The sequence below is a fragment of the Neodiprion pinetum genome, chromosome 4 (genome assembly GCF_021155775.2).
Source record: "Neodiprion pinetum isolate iyNeoPine1 chromosome 4, iyNeoPine1.2, whole genome shotgun sequence".
Classification (NCBI taxonomy): domain Eukaryota; kingdom Metazoa; phylum Arthropoda; class Insecta; order Hymenoptera; family Diprionidae; genus Neodiprion; species Neodiprion pinetum.
Genome location: NC_060235.2, coordinates 20,618,421 through 20,639,900, shown reverse-complemented (window position 1 = coordinate 20,639,900; position 21,480 = coordinate 20,618,421). Strand labels below are relative to the sequence as shown.

The window sequence follows — 21,480 nt, the reverse complement described above, 5'->3', positions numbered from 1 at the left end:
TACGAAAAACGTTGACGCAATAAGAGAGAAACGGTCGCGCAGAAGAGTGTGAAAATAAAGACCAATCATTTGCGAATAAATACATGTGCACGCATATACATGTAATTACACCCGTGTACACGAACATGTCTATATACCTACGTATCCGCAGAGTTTCGACAGGTTTGAGCGTGGAGAGCGAGGAGAGGGAGAAAAAGAGAAAGAGAGAGAGAGAGAGAGAGGAGGCAGAGATAGCCTTCACAAATTCGCAGTATGCAAATGTATGTAAAGCGGTTGGATACCGTGTTATCCACGGCAGGGAACATAGGGGTTCGGGGGAAGAGGGTCCAAGAATAGTGCCGAAGGTTTGTTCGTAAACAGGGCGCGCAGTATTTCAGCGCTGGTTATACAAGGTATAAAATTATCATAGTAGATACCTAATTGTTAATTACACTGGTATTGTTAGCGCGGAGAACAATCGCGAGGAGAAGAAGGGCGGGGAGTAGCAGAGTAATTGCTACATATACACAGCTTCAAACTCTGCAATTTTCTTACTCATTCTTCGAGACTGATTAGAGAATTAGATAATACCGGGACTGATTGCATAATTCTACTTCGCTGGCTTGGCGCCCCGGGATGAATTGCTGGATGAAGAAGTGAGAGGAGGAAAGAGGGACGGTGAAGGTGTCGAAGAAAATCAAAATATTAGATAAAAAAAAATACAGGTGTACGAAATTTTGCGAATAACTTGAAATAAACTGAATTCACGTTGGAATCGCAGACGTAACTTGGCGAGTCGAAATAAATTCAAGAAGTTCTCTCACGGTCTTGTATAATAGAAAAATTTAAAAACGATTCAAAGATTTGGCTTAGAAGGCTGTACTGTACATTGAAAGAGGTAGTCGAACGAAATTAAAAAAAAAAAAAAAAAAATTGGTAGTAAAAAATCGAACGACAATGGCACCATTCTTAAATTAACAATGACCAAATTTCTCATATGTTTGAACCTGCGGTTCTATTATTTCTCTCTAGTGGTAAGAGATTCTTTAAATCAAGTACAACTTGAGTTCAACTTTCCGTACCTTGATTTTATTATTTCTCTGTATGACTGATTTTTCTTATGAACCAAACCACTTGTGCATCCTGTAATTTCAGTTATAACTAATTGTGAGAAAACCGGCTAGCAACACGACATATTCGAAAAGTAATGTAATCATTCCACAACATTTTCTAAACAATGTTACAGAATGAAATTATGTGATCCAAAGCATTGTTTTGAATGTACAGAAAACTCAGGAAGAAGTTTACTATTTGAAGAGGTTGGTTGGTCAAATATCCGTTCTTTTGCATAATTTTGTCGCGAATCATTCCTGCATTGACAAGGAGTAAGCCACGAAGATTTCTTTGGAAATAGATGAATATAACATACTGAGATTATTAACAAAGGCTTATCTAACGCAATGATTTGATTTGAGTCACTTCAAAATTGTTAAAAATCGGGCAGATTCGTTCAATTTTGCTCGACGATGACTGATGTTATTCAGAAAACCATTTACTACAAAGCCAAATAAACAGATTTTCAATTTTTTATTCCTCACTGGTCAATTAAATATCGTCAGTTCTGAATCATAATTAATACCGGTGCAATGCTATAAAATTAAACATCCAACGATGTGGAGATGATAATAAAAAAAAATGTTTCAGCGAACTTATAGAAAATATTCTTCTGATTAAAATAAACCACCCTAAACTAAATCAATCGAATCTACTAATTTTCAACGATCATTCTAAAGCAATTTAAATCTAATCAACCCTATAACCAAGATTTTGTTATTTATCTCTTTTTTTTCGCTTGAGCGTATTTAAAAAAAAAAAATGTTCTCCGCTAACGGGCATATTAATTCATCGAACAGTCAATGTACGTACGAGTACCTGCCCCATAATATAATTAATAAAAGGTATTGCAAATTGATCAACCAACATCCTCAAACCGAGGGCTCAAAGCGTTGACAAATGCATAATTGGCCTTCGAGGAAAAGAATGTATATGTAGTATAGATCCCGTTCTTGAATATATTCCCCTTTTTTATTTATTTCCGTTTTTGCCCCTACCATCTTTTATAAATTTTATTTAATTTTTTGTTGTTTTTTTTTGTTTTTTTAACAAAAACGTTTTTATTTTTTGTGCACGAATCATCCCTCGTTCCGCTAGCGAACGACACGCTCACCGCACACGTCCTTACGCCGGATGGAGAAAGAGAGAGAGAAAGAGAGAGAGTGAGAGAGGTGAGAGGGGAGGAGAGGGGGATGACGGCGCGGCTGCAAGGTGTACATACGTGCAAAAGTGATTTATGCGTTCACGCGTGTTTCGACGAATGTTTTTCACCTGGTGAACTGCTGCCATGCGCCGATGCAGTTGGCAGCTCGTTCTGACCACCTTTTTACTCCCGCACTCTAGAGACGCTACGGAGTACTAATGAGTAATGGGCTCATTGTCAGGCCTCTCACCAGGCTCTGCGACCGCTTCACACTTCCCTCCACAAATATTATTCAATCGAATAAGAAAGAATCGATTAACAGTAGTTAGCTGGTAGGAACGGTGATTAAATTGTACGGATGAAAAAAATTTACTACAAAATCATTGCCAAGTATAACTTTCAAGAGTTGTGCCTTAACTCAAAAACGAACTTTCTTGATATCACAAAATTACGTTGCAATATACTTTTAAAATACCTAAGGTAAGGTAAAAGCTGATCAACAGAAATTTTTCGAACTAATCTTCTCCATCTTCGTGTTGCATGGATTAAACCGGTATATTTACTTTAATTAACGAACAAATTTCATTTATACTCGAGAAATTTTTCTCCATTATATTACCAAAACTTCGTAATGATGTTGAAACAACGAATCAACAGAAATTTTACAAAGAGTTTTTGAAAATCTTTAACAGGAGCAAATCAATATGAATTCTTTGCCTGACAAACTAATTTTATTTCTACACAAACAAAATTTACCTTTCTCGAATCAATTTTTTTATCCATTCGTGTAACTTGAATAAATATTTCTTCTTAAAGTGGCGAACATTGGAAAAAATGTACCTAGTTATTTCAACAATTTGTACGTAAAGCTTGGGTTTTTGTGTGTTCGTGTATGAAACGTTTTATGGAATGGCGTTCAACCCCCGTTGCACAGCTGACGTAATTTGTCTTCATCTTCAGGTTATGGTTCATTCCGCCTCCATGGAGGCTCGAGTTGTTAGTGCGTGATTAGATTTTCTTCGGTTTAAAACGCGTAATTCACGCAACAACGTCAGCTGTTTTGAAATATCGGTGAAAATCCTGCACGATTATTTGTTGCGAATGATTCAAGGATCGTTCATAAAACGCTAGGTTAATGTGTTCGAAACCATTTCCAACAAAAATAAAGAATATCTTTCAAACACGGAGTTCGATATTTGAAACAATTGAAAAAAAAGCTTGAATTTTCCATACATGCAATCGCCAATTTTATGTACGCGTGTAGTATTTATATATATATTTTTTTTGTCATTGAAAAATCAAGTTCAGCGGTAAAAAGCTCCAGAATGTAATTATCGGACTCTGTCTGAAGCATCGAGGATTAAATAAACATTGTTCTGATTTCGTACGCGTGTTACAATATCGCGGGAAGATACATGTTCTAGGAATTGGCTAGAACCACAAATGTCAGGTTGAAAAGACGGCCGCTTACAGAAGTGCGGAATAGCAATAGTGGAGAAAAGTAACGAAGCGTCGAGATAAAAAGGTGAAGAACGAACTGAAAGGTTTTCGAGACGGCAAAAAGGAGAGATCGCATCACCCTTTTCAGCCCCGTCTCTTATTTCTATCGCAATCTTCCATCCTTACGCCCGCATCTGATCCGTTGCCGGCAACCGAATACTTTTCATAAAGGTAATTCGTTATTTCCGTAATTACGAGGCATGCAACCTGCATGGCAGGACGTCATGCTGCAGCTATTATCGTGTCTATCGTCGTTAATTAAGTTTCTGTTGATTTATTGCACGACGCTCGGTCTCTTTTACAAAAAGCTCTTCCTAGTCTCCCGATCAGCCGCCGCAATGATGCACCGCTCTGATTATTCCGTCCAGAGATCCGGCAACGATCCGCCTATAGATACGTAGTTATATCGCTCGCTCGCTGTGAACTTTGCTATCGATTTTTCTGTCTGCAATTCAAGCATAGGTACGTGTCTACGCAACTGCGAATAAAAAAAAAGAGAATTTATCTCATCGTTTTATTGTCGCAAAACTTACTCGCAGTATAATCTACATTCATTGTACTGCTAAGAAACGGACAGGGAGGAAAATGTGTAAAAAGATCCTACTTGAATGTTGTAATTACTTTGTAATTGGAAGAAAATTGATAGCAGTTACACTGGAGCTGTAGAAAAAAAAACAGATGACAAGTTTATGTACTTCCACGAAGGAAAACTGCGACGGTCTGTATTTGTTGGAATATTCCTTGAAGAGAAATTGATTGTTAGGGGTTTATCGGTAGAGGTGATAAAAAAGTTTCAGTTGGAGTACGGAGTATAAAGGTAAAAATAAAATTGAACAATTTTTTGCAGCGTCTCGTTAATACGTTAAAAACCATGTTTTTACCTTACCTTCGTGGAGAAATATTTTATTTACTGTACAGTTATACTATGGCAGTTACAGTACAATGAGTATTGTTACAAAAACGTTTTTAACGTTATTGAAATGACCACGAAAATGTGTTGGAAATAATATTTTCATTCGATTATAGTTGTTAACATTTTATCGTAACTGTAGCACTTTACTAATATTTTCGTAGTTAAATTTAATTATTGCAATAGTTGGAGGAAAATATAGCAAAAAAAAAAAAGTCGTTTCGATTTTATCCCCAGAATCTATGATTTCCGGTTATAGCGGAAAATAAAACATGACAGGATTGCGTAGCACTGATAGAGAAAATTACAATTAATTAATTGCAAATTACATTCATAATACGCATTTGAGAGAACAATAAAATACAGATTGAATTTATGAATTGGAAGTACCTACATAAAGCGCAGATTGCATTTTGTATTTTGTAATTGAGATGAAATAAGATACAAATTAGACCGCGTTCTGCAATTACAAAAAAAAAAAAAAAAAAAATACAAATCAAATGCAATTTGCAATGTAAATGTAATCAATTCCAAATCGCATAACGACTAAACACTTTTCTCAGCGTTTTCAGCGCACCGGATGCAGCGCCGCGTTATAGAGAAAATCGATATCGTAAATCCGCGCGTGTCGGTATTTGAAAAAAGCATAGAAAAAAAAAAAAAAACAAGACAAAAGCATTAAAATCCCGGTTCAACTCACCGGAGGTGTGTTTGGAGGACGCGGTCGATCTCTGGAGCAGCCAGGATTGGAGGGCGAGTCGCTCTCTGTGCCGGCAGAAGAATTCGGGCCGGATGTTGTGGCGCTTGAGGAAGTCGTCGCACCGCTTCAGATCCGCGAGAGCTCTCGCGGCGTCGACGACGTCGTCGTTATCCTCGAGGGAATCGGCGTTCCCATTGCTGGCCGAGGAGCTTCGCCTCGAAGCTGAACGCTCCTCGTAAGTCTCGTCCGGCAGAAGCATCATCCCCGAGTTGATGATCCCGTTGAAACCGACCCTCGAACGATCGACTTGGTGCCCCGCAGTTGACGCCTGCAGCATGTCATGCAGGAGCACAAAGTGTTTCAGCATCGCATCGCTTCGCTTTATTCCATTGCGGGCGCCTCGGTCGCGTCCAAAGCACATATCGCGTCCGGTGAAGTGTGCCGCTACACCCAGGTGATCGTGCAATCTCCCGATGGATGACCCAGCCTCCCAACTTCCGGGTCTTTTGATCCGCCGGACGTCCTAAGGAGCAGCATCATTGTTGTACTGGAGATAAAATTTTTATGGGTTTTTTTTGCAGGATTTTGGAAATTTATGTTACACTGAGAGAAATTTTTCGTTCCGGTTACCCGATCGGTTCTTAACTATTTTTACTTTTTACCACAATCGAAAAATATAGTTCTAGGTAGAAAATGAAAATTAGTTTTCTAGCTGTTACCGGAAAGTCTGGTATCCGTTACTATTCTTTCTCGTTACGATCACTGTTACTAGATTTTCTTGTAACTGATGCGAAAATTTAACGCTTGTGCAACAATAAATTGACGTCAAAGCCTTGTTTAACTAAAGAAGCAGAGTAAACTGAACAAACTGATTTTCGTTGTGATTACCAAAAAAGTACCTCGTTTTCCGCAATTCCAACAATATTCAAACAGTTTTTTCAACGATTCCTGTTTCACTGAACTTTTCTAGTTACTGTAACAAATGAGATTTTTCTCAGTGTAGGAATCTAGAGTGATTCTATTCTTGATCGAAAGAAATTTTGTAGTGTTTTTTTTTTTCAAACTGTTATGTTGGTTCAATGGATTTTTATGGGGATGTTGTGGGATTGTATGGGAATTTCATGGAATTTTTAAATTGCCATGAGCTTCCGATTACTTCCAGGTAAAAAATGTGTTACATAAGGTGACCGAGATTAATACCCCGTGTAAAAATAATCTATACAGAAGTAACCCGACATAAATAACCCCAAAAAAATAACCCATAACAATAGTAAACATAATCCATAGCAAAAAATTAACGTTAAATTAAATGAAATTAAATTAAATTTGAAATGTGATATAAACAATCAGTAGAAATAATAATTATCAATAATATTTGATGTTCATGGCCTTTTATTTACGATTGTAGAATGGATTATTTTTGTCGTGGATCAATTAATTTGATCCTGAGTTGTTTTTGTCACGGGTTATTTTACTTTAAGTTTCTTTAGTTCGGATCATTAGTTCTTAGGTATTTGGTCCTAGTACCAATCTATAATATGCTCCTAAAGCCCTAAACTCCTAAGTTTCTCTCAATGGTCTGTTGTTCAAATGCTCGAGTTGAAAAAAGTTTGGCCTAACCTGTACGTTCATCGGGATGGAAATACGGCGGTATAAGTTATTGCCTTCCCTGGGCACAATATTCCAGGAACTTCGTATATGCGGAGCTAAAACTAGTACACATTAATTAACAATAACATGGTACGTGGGAGACGCAGCGATTTTTCGTTAAAACATATTTCGCAACAAGGTCGACGGGATCGGCTTACTGTTACCAGACACGCAAACCGGAGTAATTAATAGTCTCAGTAGCCAATAACGTTCATTGTTGCCGATGCGTGCTGAGAGAAAGCAGAAAAAAAAAATGATGTTACGTTCTGCACTATAAAAACGATGTCTGTGGAAATTTGGTTTGATTTTGGTAATTTTTACTAGCAACGAGAAGATTTCGTTTTCCGATAAATTGAACTTCTATGGGGTTTTTTTGAATTTTCATGGGGTTTTAAGAATTCTTATGGAGTTCTTATGGGAATTTTATGGGGTTTCGAAAATTTTTATGGGTATGTGACTTCTGCAATGCGTGACATCCTTATAGTATCGAAATTTAAAAATCGGAATTTTACAACGGCAATGTGAAACAAATAAGAAAAGTTTTTAAATCGTTCTTGCTAATCCAAGGATAATATCCGGCTCTGCGCTTTTGCACAGGGATCGTAATGAGAGCGCGGACGTGAGTCGAGTTAGACAAAAGGATATATCTTTTGAATGAGCTGCTGGGAAGCGAGGGACGCCACCCACGGTGAATTACAATTGGTGATATCCTTGCTGACCGCGTACGTTAGCGTTGGTAGTGCATCACGACTCTGTTCAAGTAAGAAACGGTAGCTCGATCACGAGTCGAGAGTACAGCTATGCGATATCTGCACGTCTCAGCTGCTGCACGAAGTCGCCAAGAAATATCTCTTCGTGTTTGGACGATTTTTTTAACGAGTCTAATTCCGGACACAATTATACTATGCGCGAGTATGCGAGTAAAAAAATTCGTAAACGCAGCCTTTAACTATGTTCTCAACCTCCGAGTTGACAGGTAAATTTATGATGCGTACGAGTTTCGCGATAATGAAAAATAAGTCGTGAGATTAAAGCTCGTGAAAAGTTAAAAAAAATTATCGCGAATAACCAAATCAGATATTTTCTACAAGTTGTTCAAACGCGGAACATCCATTTATTTTGTATGTTCGGAAATTTATAGAAAGAAAAATTGGCAAATTTGGATAGAGACGAATGTCAGAAATTATACTGAAATACGAAAAGTATGGAAAAATTCAACTATGCGTGTCTGCTCTGTATTTTTTTGCCAGTAAAAAATAGAAAAAATCTCTAAGCAAAATTCTTTTTATCTAGCGCGCACAAAAGTTTTTCGCCAGTATCAAAAAACGCGCACTCCGCACAACCGGCGTGAAGCTGGGACGCCGTTTCAGTCCCTTGAGGCGGATCCTCTTCTTCTTGGCTTGGTAATGAATATCATTCAACCAATGGAACACCTACTTCCTACATTTTAAGAAATTGGAAAATGTACGAGGTTAGGCGGCGTGGCGTCTCGGATGAATGAATGCAGTTTATCGACCGTGAAAGCGTCTAACTGCACCGCACCGGATTACGTGTTTTTGCAAAGTACGGTTTGTTAGTTGAAAATTCACATTTACATTGCATTAACCGTCCAACTACGACAAATACCGTTGACACGGTTATTCTGCAATTTCTTATAACTAATTTCCACTGACCGTTTCTAAAATTATTTTTGATCAGAGCCCATTTCTGTTAAAAATTTGCGATGAATCGATCAATCGTAGATTTTGATAAATTGTTTACCGAATCGATTCGAATTTTTTCGACCTTAATTTTAACACGTCAATTCTTCGTTGCTTATTTCAGAGTTATCTAAACAAATACCGTGCGTTTGTCTCGTAAGAATTCTAGTCTACTTATCGATTTTTATTCTACACACCTGATACTGAAAACTTTCCGTTCCGGTAACTTTTCAGAATGTTACGAGATAATTTCAGATATAAATTTTTGATCAGACCTTGGGCAAAATCATGTGCGGTTGATTAAAAATTGTTATTGCCACAAATTGCTGACTGCAAGTCACCGATAAGAATGCCAGAAATTCGTGTTTCATTTTCGGGCGCGAGTCAACGATTAACAGCTGCGAATATCGGCGAATCCTAAGCATCGCAAAGCCGTGTTTTGCAGATTTCCACGCGCTGCAATATCGCAGGTGTGCATGGAACACAACGGATGTAAACCTCGTGTAGAAAATGTGCAACATTTCGAGTAACACTTAGGCGCCCTCTCGGTTCCCATGCATGTTATGGATTACACTATTCTTTACCTCGTACGTTCACGAGTACGAAGCCAGCCTGTGATTAGGCCCGGGGCCTTAAACGCCCACAACCCGAACCCCCGAGCGGCCAGCCTCGAAACAGTCTTCCTGAGCGCGGTTCGTTCGTGAGAAGAAATTGGCTGAGAAATCAGATGGAATCGCAGCCAAGAAAGCGCTGCTGCTGCTGCTGCTGCACGACGTAATTTTTTTTTTTTTCAGCTATAACTGTCCAAAAATTTACCATCGTTTCGGTTATTACATTTCTCCGCACGTTGCTCTATGAATTTCGAGACTGATCCGTATGAAAAAATGAAAAAAAATTCTAAAATTCCAAGTCGCGGATATAAACTCTACAATTTCTTTTGTTTTCTTTCTTCGGTTTTAGAAATTTTTTTTAACACTAGTCATCTCCTCGGTGTTTAACGAACATTTATGCATGAAAAATTCAACAACTTTCTGTCGATGAAAATGGAGCGACAAATTGACTCGAGGAAGTTTTAAAATTTTGTGTATAAAAAAAGCGAACAAGTTCCAACGAAATTTGAGGCGGGGATTTTTTTTCATAGCAAGGAAAAAATAACAGAGGATATAATGGTTCACAATAAAGTATGAAATAGAGGTCTGACTGGTAATAGTGGGTGTAGCAGAGGGGGCCCTCGAGATTATCACGATGTGCTGATGTTCAAAGCTATTACTTATCTCCGAGGCACTTGAGCCCCACCTCCACACCCACCGCCGCCTCAACGCCACCGTCACGGCTTGATTCTTATAGATGAGCCATCAACCCCGATTTGTCCGTTTACGTCCGAACGGTTCGTCTCGCCTCATTCAAACTACGACAGTTTTAGATTAAAATCAATATCGGCTATCGGAGCCGATTTTGTCGCGGTGAAGAGTTCTGGATCAAAGATGCCGATATCGTTTGATCAGAATTGCGTAAAAGAAAGTGAAAATTATGAAACTAGGATTTTTAGCGGTGAAGCTAAAGACGATACTTTGTAGAACGGAATTCATAAGTAGTTAAAATTTTGGGTAATTTTGGAAAAATTTCCATAGAATTATGGGGCCGGAGAAATTTGCTATGTTTAGTCGAAGTATAATCATCAGGATCGCGAAGTACTGCAATCACCCTGACAAAAACTGTTGATAACCGAACTCCATCGTTGGTCGAAATTTGGAAACAAATATTTTTTACCTCGTTGACGAATATTGTCTGGCTTAAGCTAAGAGAAAAAATCACCGCAAACATACCAGCAAATGTCTTCGATCTTGAGGAGTGAAAAGTCGGAGAAGAAAAAAAAATGATTAAACTTCCAAAAAATTGAGATAAAATACTCGAATAAATCACACCGAGTGTAATGAGCATCGTGAAATGATTGAAAAAATATCAATAATTAAAGGAACTTGAGTTAAGGTTATGAAACTTTACGAGGAAACGAGAAAAAGCTTCTTTAACAACGGAACGATAAATTTTGAATTGTACCTAGTCCCAAATAAACTGATTCATAAATTGACGAAATTTTACCGTCAACTTGTTATTATAAAAACTAATATTTTTGATTTCTTCGTTTTCTTACAGACAATTTTGGGATCATTTTCAACGAAGAGGAAGGAAACTCTTCAAATTCATCTCTACAAGCTCGAATCGCATCGTTGAATCGTTTGTTCCGTTAGGACTTTTGGAACGTTGAGCGATACTTGGGAGCATCCGGAGTTGGAGAGCAGGAAGCGAGGCTGGAGTGACGGAAAAAGTGACGGCACGCGAGCGAGAGATATAAATATTCACCGTTCCATTCTCACCCAGCTATAGCTCCGAGTTTTCGTTGCAGTGGTCCTTTTGCAGGATTGCACGGGGTGAGCTCGGTGCTTCGGACGGGATTTACATTTGTTCCGGGAGACTCGTGCAGAGTGTCCTGATACATCCTAGACGAAGTGGCAAGTAACACTCCTCTATCCGCAGTCCGGACGAGGAAGAAAACGCGTAAACACGAACAACCGCAAAAAAGCTTAATTAAAATACCAAGAATGAAGGAATCGTGTTGCAGCCGTTAATAATTCCGCTACTGAGATTTCTCACTTGCAGCTGATGGAATTGTGTATCCGCTGGTTTCAATTTAAATTCACCCTCGATAAATATCCTAGGCAAACTTTATTTCAATCGAATTGTCAATTCTGTTGCTGTTTTTGTGACGTATAAGTTCGTAATCAAATATTTTTTTTCCTTTTTTTTTTTGTTTTTTTTTTTTTTTTTGAGCTTGTAAAGATAATTGCGAACGATCGTTAAACACGAAGATGACACAACAGATAGAATAAATCATCGATCCAACGGTTGCATAAATCAAAAAATAGTAATTCATCTGTTCTCAGTTTTGGTTTCATCATTATGTTACATATTACACATAATAAAACTTTACTTTATCACGAATAGTAGGTGCTTAAAATGAAACGTGTACTTTTTGCTTTTGAAAGAATTTATGTATAAGAATCCTGAAGGGTGGTTTCGAACCGTAAATCAGTCACCGGGTTCCGGGTTGCAGTCAATGAAAACATGGAAAAGGGAAAAAGGAGGAAAAAATTGCTCCAGTTCCCGTTTTTCTCCTTTCACCGAAAAGCTTCGGAAAATCTGATACGCGCTTGTGCTTGAACGGCCTTTCTTTCAATACATCGCGATCGCGTGTCCTGCGGTGCAGCTTATAACCCTGACCTCTGATCCTTCAGGCCTGAACGCCGTGTGTAGCATATAATTACGGGGTCAGGCCAGACCGACGAGCAACAAGCCCGAATCTCTCTCCGCCTTCCATGCGAGGAAAACACCAAGAATCGCCCCCCTATAACGCCCCATCTTCCCATGAGTGGGTATTTTGGATACGGATTGTTGTGGATGTGACGTTGCACATACGCGTTGGATTCGTTCCGACATGAGTAAAAAAGTGTGTCAAATAATGAAAAATGTTGTAGAATTTCTTTTGATTAACCAGGAAGATGAATGGAAAATTCACCCCTGTCATAGATATTCTAATATACAGGTTTTAGCCTCTCGCTGAGTGAGCGACGTCTCAATTCAAGCGCTTACAAAACTGTATCGAATTAAACATGTGATGATTTTATGCAAGGTTTGTCATGCGAAGAAGAGATGAAAAAATAACGCATTCATCTATCACGCCGGCTTGTTGACTTTTTTTTTCTCGCGTGTGCTTCTCGATACGAACGTTGTTGTTACGAGGAGCCGGAACACGTGAAATTCACTCACACCGAGATCTTAATTGATGGATAAGAAAGGAGTTTAGAAAAAAATCTAGACGCCAAGATTAATTCATCAATCAAATTTGGTTAAGCCATTCGTCGTCGACGAGTGGTAATCATATGTATTTCTTTCTCGGTAATTTTTTTCTCTTACAATTTTTTGTTCGTATTCAGTCTCGTTTCAATATTCTTGTACCATCGACTTCTAGAATTATTTCACAGGCTGTTGAAACTCAACTCCCATTTGAATATTATAGCTGCGCATTATATGATAGGTAATAAAATTATCACGACTAATTAAATTATCAAATACATTCGTATCCTGTACACACAGAAAAGGCAACAACAAAAAAAGTGAACAAAAATTTATAAAAAAAAGTGGGGATAGTGAATTATACATGCAAATTTATTAGACACATGAAGTTTTTTTTTCACGTTGGCAATAAATTTAATCGGTGATATCGAAAAATTTTTCCAAGATAAATATAAATTTTTCTCGGGTATTATGTTCGTTTCATTTCAATACGTATGTAATATTTATCTTCATGGTTGACTGAATCGAAATCATTGGTCTAAAATCTCTGCAAAATAGGTTCGTTGATTTTGATTCAAGTATAATACGTATAATATATATTACTCTGAAACGAAACATTTGTAATATATGATCTATACAAATTGAACATTGATTTGTTTCATTCGCTTTGTCGTTTGATTTACCAAGTCAGTTCGAATAATTGAGTTTAGTTAAGTTCGTTGAAAAAATCGTGTTAATTAGAATGAGTGAAGTAAAAAAAAAAAAAAATTTGAAAAACATGCGTGAAAAGGATCGTTGACAAGCAGACGCCCGTATCGTTTGACCGTTACACTGAATTGGCTCTCGAATGATAGCCGAGAAGTTGTCCGTGTTCGGCACACGGATATTTGCATTCTACTAGGAACGATCTGAGATTGACGATTAGCCGGTATATAAAGTTAAGTCGGGCGCGTAGACCGTTTGCAAACCTACCTTTGCACACACACGCGCGCATTTTATGCATGGATATAATCCGCCTGCTTGCTCGCTTTTATCAAAGTTCTATCTACGCGAGGGGTCCAAGCGACTTGAGAGTAAAGTCTGGACACTGTGCAGCTAACAAGTATAAGTCGGGCTGCAGGTGCATATTCCTTCCCAGGCTGTGCACATCGTCTTTTAAAAGCGAGGCGCTTACCATTCATTAGATAGATTGCCGGAGAGTAATAAATAAATGAGAATTGCGACTGAGAGGTCGATCAACCTGAATACGATTAAAAGAAACGGTTCATCTTTGACGTGAGGCAAAATAAAGAGAGCAGAGAAAAAAATTTTGAAGACTGACGATTTCGACTGTTGACAATTTTTCACCAATTATTATACTACTGTGTAAAACGTATGTTTATTTTTCTTTCTTTAGCAAACGAGTCAATGGTACGGTTTATTTCACATTCAATGATTGCCTGAGAGATCTTCGTTAACATGACAATTATACGTTTATGAATTTACGAGACAACCTTCCTTGAATTGGGTTATAGAGAATTATAGTGAAGATTATTACGAAATAAGATTCGAAGTAGCGAAAATCATTCGAATTCACCGTCGAATTGTCGATTATTTCTGACAAGCATGTTTAAACAGAACCAGATTGTTTGTTCGAAAAGACTTGAGTCGAGTAAATGATCATTCTTAAGACGATGCTACAGTCAATTCTTATCAACTGAGTAAAATGTCAGTTTTACTACTATCAAAGCCAACATGCAATGTCGAAAAAAATTATGGAAAAACTTTTTATTTCATGTAAGAATAACTCGAGGAAATGCATCTCTGCAATAACTGGTAATTCAATTATTGCAATACATTTTTCGGCATCGTTGTTGCGTAAGAAAAAATTCATTTTGGACATTTGTATTCGGCTGCATTGCATGTAGAATTACGCCAACTGCGATATTTTCACATCAGCGATACGCACGTTTTGATAAAACATAAAATGAGTGTAATTTTACTCGGTCGGTAAAAACTGACTGTATCACCCTCTTAATTCAACGAACTACATTTGTATTCACTCTAAATGGATGAAAAGCTGAGTAATTAGAGTGTACCGATGAAAATTCGACTCGTTTTAGATTGAACTCGACAAGATTGAAAGCATTCCAACTGAAACAAGGAATTAGGAAACTCGCTGCAACCGAAGCGGGCGGTTAAGCGGTCCTAACGTTAACACAGTCTCGGTAGCCGCAGCATCCATGCTGTGAGAGTATAACATTCAAGGTTAACATAGAGCGGGTCACCGCCATTCCATTGTATTGTAATACAGTTTAAACGCGTAATAGGGCATGCTTACAAGCATTTTCTGCATACCGGGTGTCCCGCTGCGCTTGACCCGATGTTTAACGAACATCTCGAGAGAATGAATTTTTCCACCGAAGGGTTGCGAATTCGACGCGAAATTCCCGCAAGTCCAATTTTTCTCATTTCACGTAATTGATTTATTATTTATCTGTTTTTATTGCCGTCGGACAAACAGCTGATAATTATATACAGAGATCAGGATCGCAGGTTCGGATTCAGAATTTTTATTGTTATTTTTTATTTATTTATTTTTTGTTCATTTTAAACGGCTGGCGCAGTGGGGTCGAGAGAACGAGAAATTCAGAAGAGAGCATTCTCCTGTCTCTCCCGCTGTATTCATTTCACCTCGTTAACCGCATGAAAAATACATAAGTCGTATTAACATTTTTTTATATTCACTTTTTTCGAGGCACCGATCGAGGGTGTGCACGTATAAACTAGGTGAATAATCGTTTGCGAGTATATATGTGGTCCGTAAGGTACGTGATTGTAATAAAGTCGATTTATTTTACTCTCAGGTAAAGTGACACGTAAATGATTTATGCCTCAAAAAAATTTCACACGAATATTCGATGATTTACTACAAGAGAATAACGACAATTTTCATACCGAGATATCCAAGTATTTCACATATGTGTACGGTTTAAGAAAAATTAAAATTAATTGGTTAAATTAACAGACTTGAGTATTAATTCGATCAATAGTTATTATCTTATGTCAGGGATAAATGGGATTACGGCATTAGCTTATACTCAATTGATTTTCAATGTCAATTAAAGCACGAAATCAATTATCCTGGTAAGAAAAAAAAAATTATTCATATACGTAACGATCTGATAGTGAAAATATGTGAAAGTTGTAGTTCGTAAAAATTCGCTAATTTCTGTTGAACATATTTTTCGGTAATACGTTGGTTAGGAAAAGTTTCATCGATGAGGTGACGAACGCGTAATAATTTCAACAAGTTTTCCTTCCCAGAATAATAAAAAAAAGGAAATAAATAGAAAAGCAAATAAATATTTAATTATATTTAACTATTATGATATATATATATATATATCATATCTAAAATTGAGAGGACCTAATATCTTTGTAATATCATCCAGTTGAGGTTTAAGAATGAGGCGAGTGAGTTTCGGCGCCCGCTGATTTTTAAATTATTAAAAAACGAGGACGAAGAGCGGAGTGTAAAACAACCGTCCGTTATTCCTAAACGATTGCGCACGGATTACGTGCTCTTCTGAACCGCGTTGTTAGAGGCGGAGGCGGGCAGGAATTATGCATGCCCACCTTACCTCAAAGCTCAGAATTTGAATACGAATGCCCCGCAGACTTGAAAAGAGGTTAAAATGAATTGTACCAATGGCTTTGGTTTCTCTTCTTTTCTTCTCATATCTCGGCTTAACCCTGTTTCACGGCTAGCACAACGCCTGCATCAACTTTTACCATTATTTTCTACAATGTTATACTAACTGCACCTGCGTCGTGACGTGAAATTTTTCATTTTCGACGTTATACGTCCGTGTAAACTTCACCAGAAGGTGAGCCCAAATTTTCTCAACCCTTTTTAACGAGCAGATATCGACAATAACGTAGCAAAGTTGAATTCTCAGCGGGAAAATTTATTCGTTCGAATAAACGTCGATGAAAACAAGGTTGAAAATTTTTTTTTACCATGCGAAAAAATGTGTACTTCAATGAAACCGGTTGTTATCTAAATTTTTGATAATTAACCAACGATACAATTTCCACCATGCAACTTTTGTTTTTCGAAACGCCGAAAGAAATACTATTTCGGCTTCGGGCAGCCTAAGCAGCTCCCTTGAAACTAGATTTATGAACGACACGAAGAGACAGATTTATGTACGGTGATCTATTGGTACATGGAATTTGTTACGGTCTCTGTGTAAGAATATCTCTCAAACATGATCTCAGGAACGGTTTACTCTCTTCTTTTTTTTTTTTTCCATCTCCGTCGATGATCGCGGAGCGCTCAACAAACAAGCTGGCTAACAAAAAATACACACCCGAATTCTATTCGTGGACCAATTAGAACGACAAGGTATATTCGAAACCCAAAGATTTTCATCAGGAAACAGGTAGTTCTTATTTTCTTAGGCGGAGGTTGGTTGGCCAAATATCGATAACTTATATTAATTTTCGTTGCGAAATAGTCCTGCGTTAAATATTTATCGAATTATTATATTCGTAATTTAATAATAATGATTTCTTGGAGAATACAGGAAAAAAAAAGTACTGAAAAAAATTATGTACAGACGCTTATAGATATCCACGTTTCATTTGAAAACACTTCAAAATTGTTCAAAATCTGTTTTACAATGTTACACCAATATTGTTTATAATCGACAAAAGGCAATATTCAATGGACTGCTAAATATGAAATAAAATCTGCTTCGGTGACTTTGTAAAAAATAGTCTTCAGAATAAAATAAGCCATTTTATATACAAACATAAAGTGAAATCGAACAAATCTAAGTAATTTGAAGTGATTTGAAATCAGGCAGTGACATCTGAGATTTTGTTTATTATGTTATTGCAGAGATCTTCGTAGCTTACGAATATAATAATTTAATAAATACTCAATGTATGACTATCCTGGAATGAAAGTAATAAGAAGTATCAATGTTTTTGGCGAACCAGAAGCGAGATTATTAGTATTGTTTGCGTTTATTCTTTTTACAATTCTACGATGACTAATTCCGTTATACCAGGTACCTTAAGTCAATATCCGTTGTTCGAGAAATGTCGACTCCATATGGCCGGTGACATCTTCTGACGCGAATAGATTGAAGGTTCCTTTTGTATCGACCGAGCAGCACGTGCGAGCGTATTTCGCGGGGGTTGAAATTGGCTGAAGCCCCCTGATGAGGCAAAGACGAGCACCTGCGCAGCCGTTATCAATAATCATCATTAACCTCGACGACAGTGGGCGTATTTATACCGTGAACATGATCGTTTCATCTCTGAGCCGATGATCGAAGATAGCGGGGGATTAATAACTCAATTCTCATATGTATCTCATCTCGTAGATGGATATATAGCTCGGTAGAAGGGTGAACGGTTGTTATACGCATAGATTAATATTAAGCAGGGATCGACAAGATTTTTTTCAGTCTATTCGAGTATACGTGCATCTGTATATTATATATAACAAACGCGTGGGTCGGTGACTAATTAAAATTAAACCCAGCCAGCGAGACAATTAATTAGAAGCAAAAGATTGGGCGTTTCGGTTGCACTCGACACATACGCGATGATCGATCTTGTATCGCACGAGGTTACCGGAAGTATCGTGTAAAAATAGTTTAGGTCCACAAAAAAGCGTCGGATATGACTTCTGTGTTGAAGTTCCATCGTTCCATCGATCTTCGATTAGACCAATTCCCGCTGAGCTTACGATTCGTGAAATATCTAGTTTCTGGTTCAGCGTATGGCCGCCAAATGTCACTCAGCTCTCAACTTACTCACTAAAAGAGGAATTAGTCTCTCAAATCGCTCTGAATTGTGAGTAACTATGATCTGACGTCAAATATCACGAATTATTCTCACGCATCACAGTGAAATGAATTTGTACGAGAAGCACAAATATTTTCATTTTATTCTGTCCAATTTTACAATACCAGAGGCTCTTGCAATTGACAAAAAAATTGTTTGGTATCAAAATCAACTATAATTTAACGATACGCAGATACCCAGCTTTAAAAAAAAAAAAAAAAAAATTAACAAATTATCTGACAATGCAATCGTTCTGTGAAGCTATCAATGACTTCTAATATCCAAGTTTCGTAGATTTTTGAACTGTCTTTCTGCATCAAGGAAATATCGTTCGTATAAAATTCAACTTAATTACATTCGTTTGAATAAACTTTCGAGACTTTATTTGACTGTGTTTTTTTCATTTTTTTTCTCTCTCTTTTAGATTGAACAAGGAATCGGTTAGGACTTGGTTTAGCAAAGGTGAGCTTTCTAATGAAGATGATGATAGTATGAAATACACCCTGGGCAGCGTAGACTTTTTGAGGTTTGCACGAACTGGCGATAGTCGAGCATTGTAATGGACCAATTGAAGGTATAATTTTCGAATGAACCGTTTAATTGAATCGCGAGATGAAGTTCACCGCGGTGGCAATGCGAGCCGGATACATAAAAAGGAGAGTTTGAACCCACTGTCCGGACCGCAGAATCGCGTAACGTTGTATGCCGTATTAGACATACTCCATACATGTCGAGGCAACGCGTAAGTAGCAGCATTGCATTACACCGTTACACATACGTTTATTGGTAAAGTCATTTGCAATTAACTTTCAGAGCGCGAAATCCCTCGGACAATTATCACGCCGTCCTTCTGCAGCAGGCCTGGATTCTCGATCCATTGAACACAGCGCCCTGTGGATATTGTTATTTTCAATTATTTTTACAATCGATACCGCTTCACTGAGAGAAATTTCGGATCTTTATAGTCACTCAGAAATTACCGTGAAACAAGTGTCGTTGCAATAACAGTCAAATATTGGTGCAATTACAAGAAAATTTGATATTTAACCGAACTAAACTGTTTAGTGTTATTATAATTGTCGATAACAGATTTTCTCATTACAGCTACAAAACTTGTCTCGGTTTTATACTCTAAGCAATGTTTTTCAGTTATGGTGAAAAATGAAAACAATCATTTTACAACTTTATCGTGACTATAATTTAGGGAAATTTTTCCTATTGGAGATGATAAAAAAATTAAAATGGCCAGTTTCATTGACCAGATACTTCTTACTACAAATCGTATATTAGACCATGTACGAAAGTTCTACAGTTGATGATAAGTTACGGCGGTTAGTGATATTGATCACAGATATTTTGTATCTTCAGTTGGTACGGATATTTCTTATTGCACCCTTACGAATAATACTAGCGGCATGAGGATTCGTTCCAAAGCGTTTCGTAACCATTCGAGCTTTGACGGGTTTGACATATACTCTTTGGTAGGATTTCCGCTCTTCAAATGATACCGCGACTTGACCAGAACTGATGCGAAACGAATCCTATACTATATTTCAATATTAATGTCTGATTTTGTTAATCGATAATTATTCTCCAATAACTGGACAAGCAAAATTTACCGATCGCGACAAAAGCTTTCAGTATCCTCATTTTGACAAACGACACTCACCTCGGACCGGGGTTAATCCTTAAAAAACGTCGTTTCCAACAAGCATCGCCAAGTTTTCGTGACAGTATCTCTCATCGATCGATCTATCACACGTATAAACGGATCGATCATCACTCCACGTTTCTATCACAGTCCACAAATCAGTATCACTCGGGAAAACAAACATTGATCACCGGCGTCCGTATAGTTCAGTCCGTTTACCGCGTAGTAATAAAGTCAACCAAAAACCTTGAGTAATTTTTTTCTCAAATATTCGGCGTCTAAAAAAAAATCCGGAAGAGACGATCCGACGGTCCGATTGTTGATCGGTAAAGCGATCCTCCGGGTAATTCGTTGAGTCGTTCAGGGTGGGTGGAATCAAAGAGGGTCGAAGGGTGCGCGGATACTCGGAAGTCCTGACGGTCAGGTGACAGTGCGAAGCACGCTTCGAGGTTCCGGAGGAACGGCTGAGAGGACTTCTCGGTGAACGATGCGCCCGGCGCGGCTCGCGGTCCTCTCACTGAGAAGGCCGCGCTGCTGGGCCCGTCGCCTCGACGGGGCCCGAGAAAGAGGAGACCGGGATATCACGTGTCCGTCCTCTTTACGTTGTATGCACGTCGTTCCTACGCGAGTCATCGTACCGCGTCCGTATTCCACTCCAGTCCGCGTGTCTCCGGCACTGATTTTCGCGACTTGATATCCGCCCCCCCTTTACTCCACCGATGCGACATCCCGAAATCCTCAGGCTGCCGCCTGTCCTCCGCAATGCGGGCATGACAACCTTACCACCGATACCTTCGTGGCCTCTGTCACTGTCACGCGATACGACCTCCTGGAGGGGCTTTGGCTCCTCGACGAAGCAACGCGATACGACACCGATCTTCAACCCCCTCGCGAAGCGAGACGCGGGGATGAACACATCGGGGATATAGTTGAAGAAATTAATCATTCGCTGCAACTGCAAGTTTCAGTGACGACTGAGGGACGGTTATGAAGAACTCGAAGCGCTTCTGTGTTTCATGGTTTCGTGTCAAATCGTTATCGGTATAACAACGTTTCGAATGTCGTTTTCCGAAACTAGATTTTCTGGTTACTGCTACGGTGAATCTGTTTTTTTTTTTTTTTAACTCACTGCATTTTACCAGTTACATAGGGTATCGTCGTCAAATTATCGCGATAGTTGGAAAAAAATATAGTTCGAGTGATCTGCGCGATCAAAACTGACGGTATCTATCACGTACTAGATATTCTAGTTACGGTTGGAAAACTCATTTTAATACCGTATCTGGAATTGTATTTTTTGTAAATGTTAAAAAATGACAATAATGAGGGAGTGCATGGTATTCAAAATTAGTAATTTATCTAGGTATGAATAACTGGGAAGATCACTCTGCTGTTTTTGCAAAGTATTTGCTACTTGAGTGAAGATATTGCTTTTAT

General features: G+C 38.2%; 1 protein-coding gene and 1 long non-coding RNA gene across 4 annotated transcripts in view; one reads left to right on the top strand and one right to left on the bottom strand.

The window, feature by feature from the left end:
- The window catches only part of LOC124217193 (uncharacterized), a 35,302-nt gene extending 23,717 nt beyond the window's left edge, over nt 1–11,585 (top strand). The window contains exon 5 of the long non-coding RNA XR_006882800.2: nt 10,851–11,585. This is a non-coding gene — a long non-coding RNA (uncharacterized lncRNA). The remainder of the gene's footprint in view (nt 1–10,850) is intronic.
- Nucleotides 1–20,518, bottom strand: part of dachs (unconventional myosin-IXb-like dachs) — a 51,761-nt gene extending 31,243 nt beyond the window's left edge. Inside the window, exons 1-2 of one of the 3 annotated variants that reach the window (XM_046622565.2) lie at nt 20,062–20,518; nt 5,347–5,893 (exon numbers count right to left, since the gene is read on the bottom strand). In XM_046622565.2, the coding sequence (XP_046478521.1) occupies nt 5,347–5,767 (421 nt within the window). In that variant the 5' untranslated portion in view covers nt 5,768–5,893; nt 20,062–20,518. Of the gene's footprint in view, nt 1–5,346; nt 5,894–6,966; nt 7,014–20,061 lie in introns of those variants that run through there. The other 2 variants (XM_069135160.1, XM_046622564.2) reach the window with 2 other exon arrangements.
- Nucleotides 20,519–21,480: the final 962 nt, after the last annotated feature.